Source organism: Strongylocentrotus purpuratus, unplaced genomic scaffold (assembly GCF_000002235.5).
Source record: "Strongylocentrotus purpuratus isolate Spur 01 unplaced genomic scaffold, Spur_5.0 spur5_scaffold_9, whole genome shotgun sequence".
Lineage (NCBI taxonomy): Eukaryota > Metazoa > Echinodermata > Echinoidea > Camarodonta > Strongylocentrotidae > Strongylocentrotus > Strongylocentrotus purpuratus.
Genome location: NW_022145615.1, coordinates 21,417,224 through 21,434,761, shown reverse-complemented (window position 1 = coordinate 21,434,761; position 17,538 = coordinate 21,417,224). Strand labels below are relative to the sequence as shown.

The following is a 17,538-nucleotide window of genomic DNA, read 5'->3' as shown; positions in this document are numbered from 1 at the left end:
AGAACCTCACGGTATACACCAACTCTCTCCGTATGTTCCACACAGTTTCTTTCAAAATGCAATCCAATGACCACGGCCCTGTTTCATAAAACTTGTTATCAATAAACAAGTGCTAAAATTCTATGACAACCTAGCTCTCGGCCAATCAAATGCCACTATTTCAGTAGCTTATAACAGTTATTGTTACTTGCCATTGAAAAAAGATTTCATGAAACAGGACCCTGACCTCGCAAAGACAATCGACACCATACCTCAAACCTTTTCAAGAAATTACAAAAATAACAAAACCAAATTTTGTTTTTTTACGCTTCATATTCCATGTTTAATTTTTCCTCAAAAAAATCGTCTAAAAGAACAAGACAACAGTAAATGGATATACCATCGATACTATACAAGAATGTACAAAGATCATATTACAATATTGACAATGGAGATACCCCCCAACGACTCACTATAGTCGGAGGATATTGTTTTTCGTCTTCATTTTTTAAACTTTCCAAATGGAAGATGACACATTTGAAGTAAATAAACACACTGGTTTCTTTTATATCTAGAACATTACTGACATGATGATTTTAGAAACAAATCAAACTAAAAAACAACAAAATCGGAAAGTCAGTTAACAAAAAAATGACATAGTATAAATGTCTCAAATAGATTCTCTCTTTGAAATAAGAAAGAATACAAAAAGAAACTAACAAAATACAACTCTTTGTCTTAAACGTATATCTGATTTGTATAACTGTTCCATCAAGTGATCAAGATCCTGATTTCTTTAAACTCTCATCAGAGCTCATAATGGGATCATTAACAGAACAAAATGTACTTCAGTCCATAGTCCAACAAGAGAACCAAGTCCTGTTTTCACAGAACGTTCTTGATTGTATTAGGACTACAAAGATATCAAGGTGACAAATTACAAGGAAATTTTCTCTTAAGCACTACCACAGGACACGATTCTCTCTAACACTTGAAATTAATAACAAAAGAGAACATACAAAATGATGAACAGAACTTAATCGACCCCAGCTTAGAGGCTGAATGAATGGTGAAAAATGTTGTAAACTTGGGCTTACATTCTTGGAAAAAGAGGGGTACTTTCACACAAACATAATGCTTCTTTAAATGTTTACAGAATACAGTAATTAAATGTACTTTGCCATGTACACTATTACCAATACACATGAGTTTAGTACTTTTCTTGAACACTCCTTGAATAATTGAAATGGGTAGGCTTTCTTTGGGGTCAGGTATGATGATATCTATGAGTTAAAAAACAAACTAAGCTAACTAGCAGAAGGACTTACATTATTCTGGTCTACAGATCTATGAGTGTTTGTTTCTTATCATTAGGTTTTTACTTACAATAAAATGTGTAGTCATTATTTTGCTCTTATACTTTTAGAACCCAATATTGTATTGAAACCCCTCTACAAAACTGTTTTTATAAGTTTCCAATTTTCCCAAAGTGTTATAAAAGGCAAGATTATCTGAGATAAGTCATAATTGCTTTTCTCATGAATGCAGGTTTGAAGTGAAATGCAACACGACATAAATCATTACTCTGCTATTAAAGTTTGTTTATAAAAGAGAGAGTTTAGCAACATAAAACATCTTCTAGAATATTTGTCTGGGCTAAAAGCATGTTAGACTCTGAAACATAACAGAGACATGAACAACAGCCAGTTGGATGACAATTATCAGAAGTCCTGTGAGATGAACAGGACTTTAACTAACTTGAAAGGGTACAGGCACATTGAATACATGAACCAAAGTAATAAACTCACACACAAAATATATGACAAAAACTCAGCTCCAGGATTTCGATCATAGGTGAAATCATGCTACATTCCTGCAGTCTTTGTGATCAACTACAAATCTGATGAACGTTATGTGCAGGCTGTCTGCAGCATTTTCAAATACAGGGGACATTCTTTTTAGTGGTGTCATTTGGTGTCCAGATGGGAAAAGATTCAATTTGACCAAAAGAAATATGACCTACAACACTTTTTCAATCCAAAGCAAGTGTCTAATCAGGTCCATTACACATATTACCGGTAAAGTTTTACCATCAGTTTCATATCACTTGTTCAGAGCCAGTAGGGCATTATTACTTTGTGCTTAATGTACATGAGTTAACGCCCTTCTGACTCCAAACACATGATGCGTTCATACAAAGCAAGTTTCTCATTACAGAGAAAGACGGAAAGACCAGTTTATCAATATATTAAATATTTATGCACGTTTTCTCCCCCCCTTCCCATAAACCTAACGTTTCTGCTGATAGCAAGAAGAGATACAAACTCTGTTATTAAGATTAGAGTTAATACTCTTCTGTCTCACAGCAAAAAAAATTATCCTCTTTATATGATAGAATCTCAGTGGGTCGAATTCGGCTTGCACAAAGCAGTTGTCTCTATGCCAGGTAAATCATGGACAAGCAATCAGATCACCCAATGTACGAAACCTGAATAAATTTGAATGCATTGATAGCAAATAGGTCTACTAACATTTTTGGTTTGGAAATGGTTAATTTGCATCATACAGATGTTATTTTCATGTTGATCCATTCGGGTCAAAGGTCGAAAAGAAAGACCTCACAACCACTATCTCAGATGTCATCACTTTTCAATGGTTGTCGGACAGTCTCAAAATCACAAGGCCGTTTGTACATGTATTCAGCCCAACACCATTTCAACAATCTTGCCTCTAAGACAGTCATACAATTCTACACCTGCTCCTGATCCCAGCAGACAACCTGTACAGGCTTATATACAAACTGTGTCAATCAACGTCCGTCTCGACTCTAAAGCAAAGTGAACGTAATCAAAAATAAATGTAGAAGATTACACTATGAATGATGTTACCAGGCCCAGTCCAAGGTATTTTGTCCCATACATTACTGTAATTTAGGAATTATAGAATGTGTTATTATGTTATTAGATGTGCTAGAATTATAGATACAGAAAATTAGAAATGCATGTAAATCTACGATTCTAGCCTTTTTTTTACTAGAGCTTGAATCGGACCAAAATATGAAGGAATTGACATTTTTAAAGCCAATTTTTGTTTAGATTCCATTATAAGTTGTAATGTAAGGGACAGTAATCTATGAATTTCTAGTGTTTTCTTTCAAGAACCTTTTCTAGCGAAACTGTAAGATTACGATCTGCAATATTTAGTTTTGTTTATTTTTGTACTGGAGAAGATTATTGGACCCTATTATTGTTGCACAATTTGTTCACATAAGAAACCAGGGTAGTATTTCACAAAACCTATCAGATGCACAAGTTTGCTGACAATCCCTTGAAATGCGTGTTTTAAATTCAACACATGTTTCAATGGGATGTCGGTGATCTTGTACTTCTGACGGTTTCGTGTAACGATTCCCGGATATTTGATGGTACAACGGAATAAGAATAGTATCAACAGAACAAGTGGGTAACACTACATACTTATTTTCAAAAAGAAAGATTAAACAAAAAGGGATAACATCAGGGTATAACAGAGAGGGGGCAAGAGTGAGAGAGAGAGAGTCAGAGAGACAAAGAAGCAAATTAACATGGGTAAAGAGACCATCACTTTACTGAAAAGATGTCTGTCATATTCTGTTTGATCCGTCTCTGTACAAGTCACAACCTTTCACTACATTTGTACAATCTGTATACCTGTGTGCATTCTATACAAGTCATCTCGCTAACATCCTTCTCTTAACATTCAAACAATTACCAGTGAAATTTTCATCTTCACAATTCTCTAATAAACACTAACAGACCAAATTGCCATGAGGATTGAAGTACGTTCAAATGCCAATATCAGTTTCTGAAGTTCGTTACAACGGCCTGTCTCATGCAGAGATGATCTGCCCTTCAAGGATGTTCCTTTCAAGTCCTTCAGTGATGCTGCTTTCATGGATGTTCCTTTCGTGGATGTTCCTTTCAAGGATGTTACTTTCAAGTCCTTCAGTAATGCTGCTTTCATGGATGTTCCTTTCAAGGATGTTCCTTTCAAGTCCTTTAGTGATGTTCCTTTCATGGATGTTCCTTTCATGGATGTTCCTTTGAAGGATGTTCCTTTGAAGGATGTTCCTTTGAAGGATGTTCCTTTCAAGGATATTCCTTTCAAGTCCTTCAGTGATGCTGCTTTCATGGATGTTCCTTTCGTGGATGTTGCTTTCAAGGATGTTGCTTTCAAGTCCTTCAGTGATTCATTCATGGAATACTGTCTGTACCCTTCGCTTCACACATGCCACTGTTCAAAACCTCTTGCTGAGGATGTGCTCAATCAACGTCTCTCTCATCCTATTCTGAGATGGGCCGCATCATAGCCATAGCAACAATAAAAGGGTCTTCTCAGCTGCTTTATCTTGTTCCGAATCTAAACAGAATGCTGGTGATGTTTGTGTTCGGTGCTTAGTCCCATATGGGTAAATGTTTGTTTTCATTGTTCAGTCCCACATGGCTCAATGTCTGTATCCGTTGATCATTGCCACTTAAAGAAGGCATTCCCCAGGAATGATGATAATTAAAGCCATGATCACGTAAATCCTTGCCCAGCTACAGCCAACTCATGTCTACTACGACTTTTCCCTGTAATGATGAAAACAAACAGGAAAATAATCATGAAAACAATTATTTAGGGCAATCTTACAACAAAGGCAAAGGGTTATTTACAAGATGATTTTGTAGCTTACTTCTGCAGCCTTTTAATACTAAGGTCCTAAAAGAATTTAAGTGAAGTCCAACCCTACATTCTAACGAGCAAGATTTGTCAGGCTCAGATGTTAAGTTTGAGTGGTTTACCTCACACTACTATAACATTTTACTCCTCACCAAGGCATCGTTTCACAAAACCGTCCTAAGTTCAAGTTCACGGACATCCGATTGAAGTGTGTGTTTATTTTAATACATGTGTTTCAATTGTCTATCGGCCAACTTGTACTTTCGACGGTTTTGTGAAATGCTGCCCAATTGTCATTCCTCTCTTCACAGTAAATCTAAATCCTGAGGGGTGTTTCACAAAGACTAAGATCGACTTTAAGTTGTACTTAACTATGGCAGGCTGTTCATGCCACTGGTTGCTCTCACTATTGGTCTCTCAATTATGATCTTTAGATAATATTTTTTCCTCAAATAATCAAGAAATGTAAATTCTGTAGATTTGTGACCAGGATTTAATTGTCCCTTGAGAAACCAATGCCAGGAATGATTAGAGGAACTAGTGGCATGAACGGCCCTGCCATAGTTAAGTCCAACTTAAAGTCGATCTAAGTCTTTGTGAAACACCCCCCGATGGAAATATCAAATCATCATTTGCAGAACTTGGACACTCACCTTCTTGAATATTGATTGACAGCTGCAGCACTGGCCGCTGCCGCAGCTTGCTGACTGGCCATAACTGAAATCAGAATGGAAATATGTTATTATAATTAATTAATTAAACATATGTATCATGGAATATCAATGAGCACCTATCCAAAATCTATTGATGATGAATGGTGTATCCCAAAAAGGAGTTGTGTCAAATTAGCTACAAAACTCTTTAAAAAAAACATCTCACCGACACAATTTGGTAAATTAATATTTCGAAGAGAGCTGAAAAATTTGTAATTCAGTGTATTTTCACAAGAATCTGCTTAACAATGATACAAAGTAGTGCAAGCCTAAGGTATATTGTCCTATGTGTAACCAACTTCATCTTCAATTCTGATATTCCTGATAATCTATCTGAAGTTGATAGCCTGCTAGAGCCCGGATCGGACCAATTATGAAGGGAAAAAATCATGGTTTGAATGTCAACTGTTGTTTAGTTTCCATTATTCATGGTACCATGTGGGACAGCAAATAACCAAATACCTTGGACTTGCCCAGTAGTTACTTTGGGGCATCTACGTCAAATTTAAATAGATCAACATCTTCATCATAATCCAGCCACACAGACAATACCTGCACCAAACAAAGAATACATTTTACAGGATGGCCAATCTTGTTGATTGTTGTTCAGTCAGACGTTTGTTTGGATTCGGTTTGATGGTGCGACTGGTGTATGAAGAAAGAGAAAGAGTTCTCACCATATGGATCGTATGAAGGCAGTACTGGATACGTCACTCCTACCCCGACATGTGTGTGTTGATGCGTATGCATGTGTTGATGAACTGAACCTCTCTTCCCATCTTCCCTGCTCGATGAAATGGAGGACGATGTCGATACCTCCGGTGTTTTCCTGGCTGCAGGGGATGATGACCGTGACCGCTGCACAGGTGTGGTGCGGCCTTTCTCCGGCGTCCTGGGGCGGGAGTTGGAGCCATGCTTCTGCTGATGGGGACTGAAATACTGGTTGGCGTGTTGCTGAAGGACATCCAGTGCACGGGCAGGAAGGTCTGGAGTATCAGGTGACTTCCTACCCTTGGAGGAAAGACTGTGTGGAGAAGAGGATGAGCATCGCTCTGGCTCCTGCTCGAAGCCAGCCTTATCGCTGGGAGACTTCCAAGCAGGAGTGACCCCTGGACCGGCTGCAGGGTAGCGGAGGTCCGGATGAAGGAATGATGGATATACCATAGGTTGGAAGGTTGGATGGGAGGGGTCATACGGGATAGTCCCATAGGGGTAAGGGGGTTGGAGGTAGGGGTACCCATCTATGAGCTTCTTCCCATCAGGTTTGGACCCTTTCCCTGAGGGGGATTTACTGTCTCTTTTGTCAGGGTCTGCACTGAGTCTTCCTGATGTTTCTTTGGTGGGGGTACTCACATTTCTGTGAGTAGGTGTAGGAGTTCTACTCTTCTCTGCCTGCTCAGGGTTACTCAACTCCTTTTTTGACAACTCAACACCTTCCTTTTTTCGGTTCTCCTGTTCCACATTTTTCCTCGGCTCCTCAGCCTGCCGATGCGGCGGCTGTTCCATCAACTTCTGCCGATACAAATGATACTGCCTCATATCTTCCCTTTGCCTCGTTTCCAGCAACATAGCACTGTTTTGTTTGTCACTTTCAGGAGTCCTTAAAGTGCTTGGAGAACTTCCCTCCTTTTTTGAAAACTCTATATGCCTTGACTTTGTTATATGCTCTTTGTCCCTTGATTTATCTCTACTGTCAGGATGCCGTGGGACCTGAGGTGGTGTTATAGGTTCTGTTTGAATATTTATCACTGGTCTCCTCTTTTCTGAACTTCCAGCCTTACTTTCACCGGGTTTCTCTGGACCCTCCTGACCTCTGAGCTTCTCAACTCTCTTCCTTTGGTCCTCGATGAGTCTTTCCTGCTGCTGCCTGTACTGGGGATCACTAGCCATCAAGCGCATGTGGTAGGAAGGGTCAATGTTTACATAGCCGTGAAGATAAGGGTAATGGCTACCTGAGTACACATGGGGAACTGGAGGGGGAAGGGTAGGGTTTATTGAAGCTGACCTTGGAGTACTTTGATCTTTGACATCGCCTTTGCTCCCCTCATCTCTCTCATGAGATGGCTTTCCCTGCGTAATGCTTCCACTCCCTACACCATCTGGAGCTCCGGTTCTATCACTACCATGAAACAATGGCCTACGTTCCCCTCCTAGATTGCTTTCACTTATTCTCTGTAAGGGTTCTGAGTGAGGCTTCAAATGGTCTGGCCTTTCAAAGGAAAAAGTCTCTGAGGGTTTTGTTTGCTTGTTTTGGTCATCCACACCATCTTCCGAAATGTCTGAATAAGCGGGGCTAATATTACCAGTCCTATTCCCGCTAGGAGGGGACAACAGCTGAGTGTTCCTAGGCCCTTCTTTGGCCAGTGACGTATGCACAGAGAGGTTCGAGGAAGCCCTATCTTGGCTGACGGTGTCTGGCTTTGACACAGGGAGCTTCATCCCTGTTGCCAAGGACATAGGAGGTTGGTGAGGATGCGGTTGCTGCAGTTGAGATGGGGTTTGGAGATGACTTGATTGCATTAGATGCTGAGGGTGTTGGGGAGGCGGAGGAAGTTGCTTCGATGGCCTACTACTTGGTACAGTCACACTGCTTGTAGGTATCAACTTTGGGATCTGAGGCATCGCTACATTGCTCACAGGGGCAGTACTGGCAGGTTTTTCCTGTGGCGATGGGAATACTTTTGTCACTCTGTCCATAGGTGCTTCACTTTTGCTGCCATCACGTTTCCACACATCAGGAGCAACTGCCTTGTTCTTGTCGCTGTTGTCAGGTTCAACTATACCAGACGCTGTCAAGGCTTGCTTAAGAATGTTTGTTTCTGGTACAGCAGCAAGTAGCAAAGGATTGTTCTTTATCCTCTGCTCACCTAGGTGTTCTTTTGGAGCTTTAGAACTGTCCACTGGAGAACCTGGCAACTTCTCCTTTTCTCTCTCCTTGTCAACTTTCACCTTTTTCTTTTGTTTGGATTTCTTATCTTTGTCCTTCATTGTTAAAAGGCTACCACTGACATCATTTGATGGTACTGAACTCATAGTAGCTGGTTTAGGCTGTATGTGTTTCAAGGCGGGACTTACAAGTGATGCTTGTGGTTTGGATTGGATAGTATTCACAGCTGGTACACTCAGTGCACACGAGACTGTCACAGGGTTTTGAACAAGGGCAGTTGGGATGGCTATGAGTTGTGGAGGTGGGGCTTGCGTCGCGGGTGGAGCAGGAGCAGGAGCGATAGGACGTATCGTCTTTCCCGTCTTCAACAGCATCTTGTCGTGCTTTGCTTTCTTATGCTTATCTGCTCTAACTTTGTCCTTGTCAGTCTTTTTAGAAGTCTTATCCTCAGACCCATTATCACTATTTGTACTTAAATTTTGCTTTGGTCCTTTGGCATGGTCTGCTGCTGCTGCTGCTTTGGCAAAAGAACTGGGACTAACTGGTTCTGACTTGATAGTCATAGGCTCAGGGTTGGGTCGTATAACGCTTACACTGACATGCTTTTCCGATGTGCTTCCAGGCATTGCATTGGCTGTCACTTGCTCATCAGGAGCTGAATTGAAGTCAAATATTGACATGTCCTTATCCGAGCTCGCTGCAGGAGGTTTCTTAACACCCTTACTCAGTCTGTCTCCACCGGCATCATTCTTTGGCACTTTAGATGGGCTAGATTTGGCCTCTTTGGGTTTAGGGATACCCAAACACTTCATACCAGCGGTAAACTTGTCCACATGACTCTTGTGTGTCTTTGGACTCTTTGTGCCATCTTTACTCTTCGATGATTCACCCTTCTTCTGACCTGTAGCCTCACCACCGCTATCAACGCTCCCCTCTGAAGAGCCACCCTGTTGCAAGCTCGGTGCACTCTCCTCCTCCGGAGTTTCCCTCCCTTTGGCATCACCCTTATCAACATCCATCCTCTCTTCCTCCTCCTCCTCCTCTTCCTCCTTGGAAGATTCTTTCTTGTCTTTCAAGTCTTTCTTTTTATCTTTTGTTTGAAGAGGAGGTAGACCGCCCACATCATCAGAAGCACTTGACTTACTGTCATCGTCATAGTCTGTCCTCTCCCTCCAGTTACCATCCTTGTCCAAGTTATTGTGATGAGCGTGGGAGAGATGGTAATGGAGTCCATTCTTGTGCTTGTACTTTTTATTACAGTTCGGCTGTGGGCATTCAATAAGTACTGGAGTATGCCTATCCTCGTTGGCGGATGAGTTTGGTCGGACACTCGTCTTTTGGCGCTTATTGGTCGGTACGGGTTCCTCGACGTCTGATTCTTTGGTCTTGCGCTTGCTGGTGTTCTTGTCTAGCGTGCAAGGAGGGGTACGTGCGCCGTTGGAAGCGTTACTGCCGCGTCGGCCCTTGGTGGAGTTGCGCAGCTTGCTGTGGATGGAGGACCGGGTCTCGGTGTAGTTGCTGAGGTCGCTACTGGAACTGTTGTTGTTCCTACCCCGCTTGGGACGTCCACTACCCTTGCCCCTGCTCTCCATGTCACTCGTTGGAGAATCACAGAACCTGACAAAAAAGCAGAAAGATTAGAAAAAGTTTTTAATTTTCATGGTATTGAATAATAAATTGATTTCATTATTGATAAACCACAACCCTAATTACCAAAATGCTACATGTTGATATATACATAGAAGTACGCAATTTGCACTTTTTGTATCATCCAAAAATGGAAACTCCTGACATGATCATTATACATGATTCTATCTTCTATCAGTACAACTTGCTATTTGCTGTAATAAGAGATTTTTTCTTTTTGGATGACCTGAGAATAAAAGGCCCATGTCGAAAAGGAAACATTTCAAACACCGCCCATTTGCAATTAAATGTCAAGAGTTATCCTGATACTAAAAGATAAAGAAATTTGACATTAAAACAGGGGAGTGTTTCACAAAGACTGAGGTCAACTATGAGTTGGACTTAACCATGGCAGGCTGTTCATGCCACTGGTTGCTCTCACCATTGGTCTCTCTCAATTATGATCTTTAGATAATATTTTTTCCTTCAATAATGAACAATCAAAAAATGTCATTTCTGTAGATTTGTGAGCATGATTGGTACGTCCCTTGAGAAACCAATGCCAGTAAACGATGAGAGAAAATAGTGGTATGAACGGCCTGCCAAATTGAAGTCGATCTTATTCGATGTGAAACTCTCCCCTGTAAGTACAGTAAAGCCAAACCATCCATTTTCTTCAACTAGGCCTGTTTTCATCAGCTCGAGATTGACAAATAGCACGCTATTTCTGATTTGGGAAATAATCCTAAAGTTACAAATCGCGTCTTCATCAGCTCAAGAAATTATCTCGAGATATTTTAGGCTGGTGAAGACGCACAGGTCAAAATAGTGGGATATTTTGCAAACTAGCCCAAGATATCTTGGGATGATTATCTCGACCAAATATCCAGCTAATTGCAACTTTGGGCTGATGAAGACGCAAATTAACTGGATAGTTTTCAATCGGGATAGTTCAAATAGCTGGATATTTGGCAATCTCCAGCTGATGAAAACAGGCCTAACGGGTACCCGAGGAGTAGTGCTACATACCTTGGTGCAGCCCAGTCGTGTCTTGTACAGTCCATCAGGGTCCCTACATACGTCTTGTTTCTCCATGTCACATTCACTACCAGGACACCTAAAGAAGAAAAAGAAATTAATAAATAAATTTTAAAATTCCAAAAAAATCAAAGCAAACAATTCACACTTAGAATGTCTATCGCATGCAAAAACATAAATTAAGGAAGATTTGTTTCCCCGTCTTTATTAAAGAATTACTTTAATTTGTTATTTTTAATTCATTTTCAATTTTTATACAATTGATATATAGCAATTACAGATTTATTAAGTCTTCCCATTTATTTCTCACTTATAAATACCACTAGAGAAAAAATCAACTGGAGCAGTACTTTTGAGGGTACATTTCTTACTAATTTTTCGGATCAACTGATAAAGATAAAAATAAGATTAAGAATAAAAAGTTATTAAACTTATAAACGTCAAGTTAAAATAAGTGTAATTCCTTCCTCTCATTTTCAAAAAATTATAGGCTGTATTGTTCAGTACATATTGCAGAGCCTAATTATTGACAAGACTTTTGTACAATACTTCATAATTCCAGATCATATTTTGCTTAATTCAACATTAACAGTGGTCACAATTGTCATATAAAAGGGGGCATGATCCAATATAGCCCATAAAATTAATCACACATCAATAACAAGTGAGCTTTATAATCAATGACGCAAACTCGACTTTGTGTCAACACCCTAAACATTTATTACTCATACAGACAATTTGACTAGAGTCCAACTTTAATAAGCATTGAAGCCACAACAACAACATTGAGCTCTCACCTTGGTCTGTCTCATGCCAAACTATGCCCTCTAAGTTGACGGAGGTACCAGGCTCACATGGTCCTATGGATTCAGGCTCTGTGGCTACACCGATGTCCATTGTATCCACCGCTACGGAATGACGCAAGGGCTGTGAGGAGAATGAAACGGACGATTGATTTGTTAATTTACCAGGATCAATAATAATGTGTGGAAAGTGGGTAGGAGGGCAAAATAGAAAGCGATTTTCATAATGTGTTGGATGATGATATACATATTTTAATTAAATTATATGAGCAGTCATACTTTATAGTTGTATTTACATGTTTTATCTATGATATGGTGAAAGGTTCTAAAGTTTATGCTAGTGGAAGAAATATTAGTACATGTAGTATTACACACACTGAGGGAAGATATATACACACTTAACAATGCATATTAAGAAGAAAAACGTCTACAGTATAAAACAACTGTATCATTTGCAGTATAATATCAAAAATATAACAATCATATAAAACTCATTATTCTCCAGAGGATTAAAACATATTGATCTCCAGAAAAAATAGTAGCCCTACAGGTGATCGTGCCTTATAAGATTTCATGGACACTAGTTTTACAAAAATATATGATTATAATAAAGATCAATTTACAAATGTGCCTCTGAACAGCCTGACATCCAGACTATCGATTCCATTATTAGGGCAATGCCACTTCTCAATCTAATTTTAAAATTTAAAAACAGGTCAAAACATTATTGACAAATTGCATACAATTTGAGGCAGCAAACACCACCCCAGCCACTACAAATAGGGCAGGCGCTACATAATTGATTGCTCAATTTGCAGTTTATAATTGATTCACTCCAGTGCCATCAGTACTATGATGAATAGCGGAGATGCGACTAGATGTTGAGAGTCTAGTTCTGATGATCATGAAAACACCCATTCATCACCATATTAATGTCATTTTGGATGCCTGGGTTTAGTTATTTTTTCAAGTGTAAAAATATCTCTCGAACATTGGGCTGGCACTAGTTTCGGCAACATTTGTCTACTTCCACAGCCGAACTCGATTCATATTTCTGCATTTCTTAAAATAAATATTCATTAATTTGCGGATGCTTAAAAATAATGGTTTAATACTTTTATCCAAATGCCACTGCTTTATTAAGTTTATGTAGGCCTATAGTCCCCCCTCCCCCCCCCCCCCAAAAAAAAAAGAAGAAGAAAAGGTTTAGCACATATTTTGTGAGTCTTCCAAAATTGCTAAGATCAATGCCACAGAATGATTTAATTACAAGTCTCAAATTGTTGCAATTACTAAATGTAAAATGACTAACGTTATTAAACAATTAATGACAAATCAGTTTGCAAGAGTACTGAGGTTTTACAGCATAACGGTAACTTGTTTGTTTTTAACTATTCCAAAAAATATTTCCAATTGTTATAATGCTTTTATTTGTTGTCATTCAATAGTTCTAAAGCGTGGAAATCATTTCAAAACGTCAAGACAAACATTAATTTTGTTTCTGTATCTTGTTTTATAGGGTCACATGATTGTGTGGAGTCTGGAGAGTAGACTTGCATGGAAACCCTTCTTCTGTCCTGTGTAAAGGGGCTGTTTATTTACTCAAGGACTGAAAAAAGGTCACAGGAGAAGTCAAGTCAGGAATGTCTGATTATCAGGAGGTGGATATGCTAGGCCTCTTCCACACCACTCAGAGTCTTCGCAAACCACAACAATGGTAAAACCAGATATTGTCATGTGCATGTTAAAGCCCCACTGTACTATAGCTACTTGCGCCCTCTATATAACAAACAGTCCATAATCGGTGACCATTGGTCCCCCATGATCCTCTTTTTCTTATAATTGAGAGCTGATTTGTTGAGATAACCACCTGTCATGTGACCTTGTAGGGTGGTCTAATCCCTCCTGTAAAACTAGTACAGATGGGCTTTAAGATGTTTATGAATTTAGTGAGTGGTTCAGATTTGGGTAGTTTAATGCAACAACATACTGAATTACATGTGATACACGAGACATTTTTCGCAATTCAAGAAGGTTTCATGTCCCATATGTTTGTGGTCATACAATAAACCATAACCTTGTGAATAAAGATCAGTTTACATTTTAATAATATATCGCATTCTTAACGACCTAAGCTGTTTACACATCTTTTTGCCCTAACTCAGAACAAATGTTCTGATTTATACACAATCAAATTTCTTTGCTATGTGAGACTTTCTCCTACAAACCAAGGTAACACACCAAAGAGTTCCTGAGAGTGCTACACGCAAACAATATTAGCTCTCTATAGTTACGAGGGGAAACTAATGACTGTAAATCACTGCATTGTGGTAATTTTAAGCTTATTTCCTATTCCAAAGGGAGACTATTCGTATACAATGGACCCTACTTCTTCAGTCGTGAAATCCAAAGCATTTCAAGAGAACACAAACAAACACGAAGGCCCTCATTTGCAATCATTCATTCTCTCGCCTTTCAATTTGTCTCTCCCTCTTGTGTTCAACCGAAGCCGCTCTATGTAAAATGCCCCTTTGACTGGCTAATCAAATAACAACACAGATCCTAATCAAATAACTCGGAGACAGCAAACAAAAGCTCCCACATCAACACCACGCAAGAAAAAAATAGGAAATAACAGTCTACAAAAGTAGCTCATGTTGGTGGAAGCGATCCACATTTTAGGAAAGCGGCCATTCTAAAAGAGAGCCAACCGAGGTCACCGAAAGAGCATTCATTGCCAATCTGGTGCCATAAACAGCATACAGGTTCTGACATGTGTTATGGAAGGCTTCTTGCCAAACCATGCTGAGCTGGTAACACAAGTGTCATTGTATCGTTGCCCTTTCCTCCCCCCTAACTGTCTGTCTTTCCCACTTGTTATGACAGATGAAATGGCGACAGTCACCACTCTCTTCACTGACTTTCAGTCTGCAGGAGAGTGCTGCAATATTTGATGACAACATGTCATTGTTACTGCGTTCCAGCAGGGTCATATCATATACATACTCATTTAGTCAGAAGCACTACAAGATAAATCCAGGCATAATTGGTGGCGATATCAGTGAACTTAAAAGAGTACCGGTAATTTTATATGTCTGAAGGACAGTTTCAGCCATATTTAGCCTACTAAATGTAGTAAAAGTTTATTTATTATCTCTCTGTCATGATAATATTGTTCCATCTCTATACCAAAGATATTGCTTTTTAATAAAACTAGCCCAAGTGGCGAGATACATTTTGCTTTGGAGAAGGTCTTTTGGTACCCCCTGCTACATTTCATAGCGACATGTTCCGTACCACACTTCATTTCTTGCATTCACAGGAAGTTTGGAACTATGAATATAAGTAACAAAACAAACATGACAAACATATTGTAGAAAACAAACTCCAAAAGGAAGAGCCCATGCCAGCAATAAAAAATTTGCTTCGAAAAGGAAGGGGAAAAAAAGAAGAAAACGGCAGTCACTTTATAATTATCACAGAAATGTAGGCCTACCAAAAAGCAAAATAATGAGATTTCAATCCTTTCTAATTATGACTTCAATCCCAACTGGACAATAACAAAAAACTTTTGATACTTAAATTTTTCATTAGAAATGAAGTATGCCAATAGGCACAGGCCAATTCTATATTCAGAACACACCTACGTCAGGATGTAGGGCTTTGCCTGCTATATATGGCAACTGGTTCATATTGCAGAGGCCTGTTGAATTACTACACCAATCAACTCTGACTGTATTACAGCATAAATCAGATTGGATTACAAACTAAACGAGGTCAGGTGGCAGTAGATTTATACCTCAAGTCAAGGAGTCTTGCCCTACTGCAGAAATAACACAGTATTTCTTTGTTTTGAGAGAGTATGGATATTAAAAAGGTTGTACGTTAGGGGTTTCCACTTATTTGTATTCTAATTCAAACTCGAAAGAGTAACAGTGAAGAGAAATAGAGAAATAGAAAGGCACTTAATATGAGTCATTTTTAAAAGAACAGCCACCCCTGTTATCACATATGTGACGGCGATATCAAGTTCAAGAAAATGATGCCAAGTACAGCAGATCCCTCATTATCTATCGCATCCCACGCCATTCTTTACGTTATGAAGCACTCTCTTATCGCCGTCTTTATCGGAGTAAATGACTAGGGGATTCCGCAGAGAAATATAATCATGAATAATGCGCGCTATCGCTAAGTGTCATCACAATCAAATTTTACAGACATCCTGAAGAGTTTACGCCCAGCTTGGCACGATTTCCTTGCACCGACAAATCTGACAAAAAAATTCCAACCACAAGCATGGAAAGAAATATAAGTCGATATAGTATAACAAGCGATGGAATTTCTTCAAGGAAAAAAATTAAAATAGCATGCAAAAATTGTTTTTAGAATAATGCATAAACACCCCCCCCCCCCAACAAATAAATACATCGTATCTATTTACTCTGCTCACGATTTTGATCAATATTGAAATAAATTGCTATACATATATCTGAGGGGAGGGGGAGGGAGGGGGGGGGGGGGCAATTGCATCTTTTAACGACATGAAAAAGAGCATTGTCAATTATCACTCAAAATTTGATTCATGAAGTAGAGAATTATCAAACAGAAAAGCCTGCCATAATTCATAAGAGGCCTACATTGTAAATACTCAACAAATGTAAAATTGAAATTAAAGAAAACAAAACAAACAAAATGAAATAATGAAGTGGATCTATCCATAACCACATACCTTGGTTACGAATGGATCCCCTTATCATTTATCTTGGAATAAATAAATAAACAATACTTTCATCATGAAAGTGAAAATGAGCATTTAATGTTTTTTTTATTCTCCATCCATTGGGTAATTAATAAAACTGCAGAGTGTCATAATATACAGAAGTTGCGGAAAACATGTCAACATCTTTCTGGGCCGCGTCAATTAATTAGAGAGTACATACCAATCAATCACACATCCCATTTATAATGCCCTTTATATTTCACCTGATATAATGACCCCGAAACGTGAGCACAGTTCACATCAAGCTAGCACAATGCAATAATTATTAGGAGTGGAAGCTAAATTCCTGAGAGCCTGTATAACAAAGTTCAATCAGTGGCATTTATCAGCCCTTTTCTCACTTTGTCTACCTTCACAGACACCGTACATTACTCTATTTCACTCGTACTGCCCTCTGAAGAATTTTGCAATCTCAAAATGACATTTGTAATAATCAAAGCAATGATTTCAATTTTAAAGTCTTCACACATCGCAGACGCATACACAGTCTTTTGCTTTAAAAAGATTGGTTGAGTTTAGGAATTGCGAGCTGAAAGTAATATAAATGGGTATGGGTGCCACAACTAGTAGTTTCCTCTTTACTCAAGGCTGTGCGCACAATAACCTCTATTTCCTGCTCCCAATAATAAAGAGTGAATTGCTGCTGACAATAGATACAGCGAATCACACTAATGTCAGCATGTCTACCTCAATAACAGATTCTGTTTCCATTCCATTTCATCCCAATGCACTCAGACCCTGACAAAGAGGCAACGAAAGGCTGCTCAAACTCAAAGAGGCAATGAACACCGATGCCGCTGTGATAATATCTAATCAAAGCCGTGTTTACACAAATGCTGAATATTCCCTCTCTTTCTTTACCACTGTTTATTTTTTACTCGATTTTGATCTCTCTTCATATTCCGTGCTCTCCTGGCAAAAAAGAAAGCTAAAGGTAATGGAAATACATGTATACTGATACTCATTGTTTGTATCAATTCCTTCTCCCACTCCTTTTCCAATATCAACAGA

General features: G+C 39.1%; 1 protein-coding gene across 2 annotated transcripts in view; it reads right to left on the bottom strand.

The window, feature by feature from the left end:
* Positions 1-297: 297 nt before the first annotated feature.
* Positions 298-17,538, bottom strand: part of LOC582941 (zinc finger protein 608) — a 39,473-nt gene continuing 22,232 nt past the window's right edge. For both annotated transcript variants that reach the window (XM_030976284.1, XM_030976285.1), the window contains exons 2-6: positions 11,742-11,871; positions 10,936-11,023; positions 6,071-9,897; positions 5,334-5,397; positions 298-4,589 (exon numbers count right to left, since the gene is read on the bottom strand). In XM_030976284.1, coding sequence (XP_030832144.1) covers positions 4,577-4,589; positions 5,334-5,397; positions 6,071-9,897; positions 10,936-11,023; positions 11,742-11,871 — 4,122 coding nt within the window. In that variant the 3' untranslated portion in view covers positions 298-4,576. The remainder of the gene's footprint in view (positions 4,590-5,333; positions 5,398-6,070; positions 9,898-10,935; positions 11,024-11,741; positions 11,872-17,538) is intronic.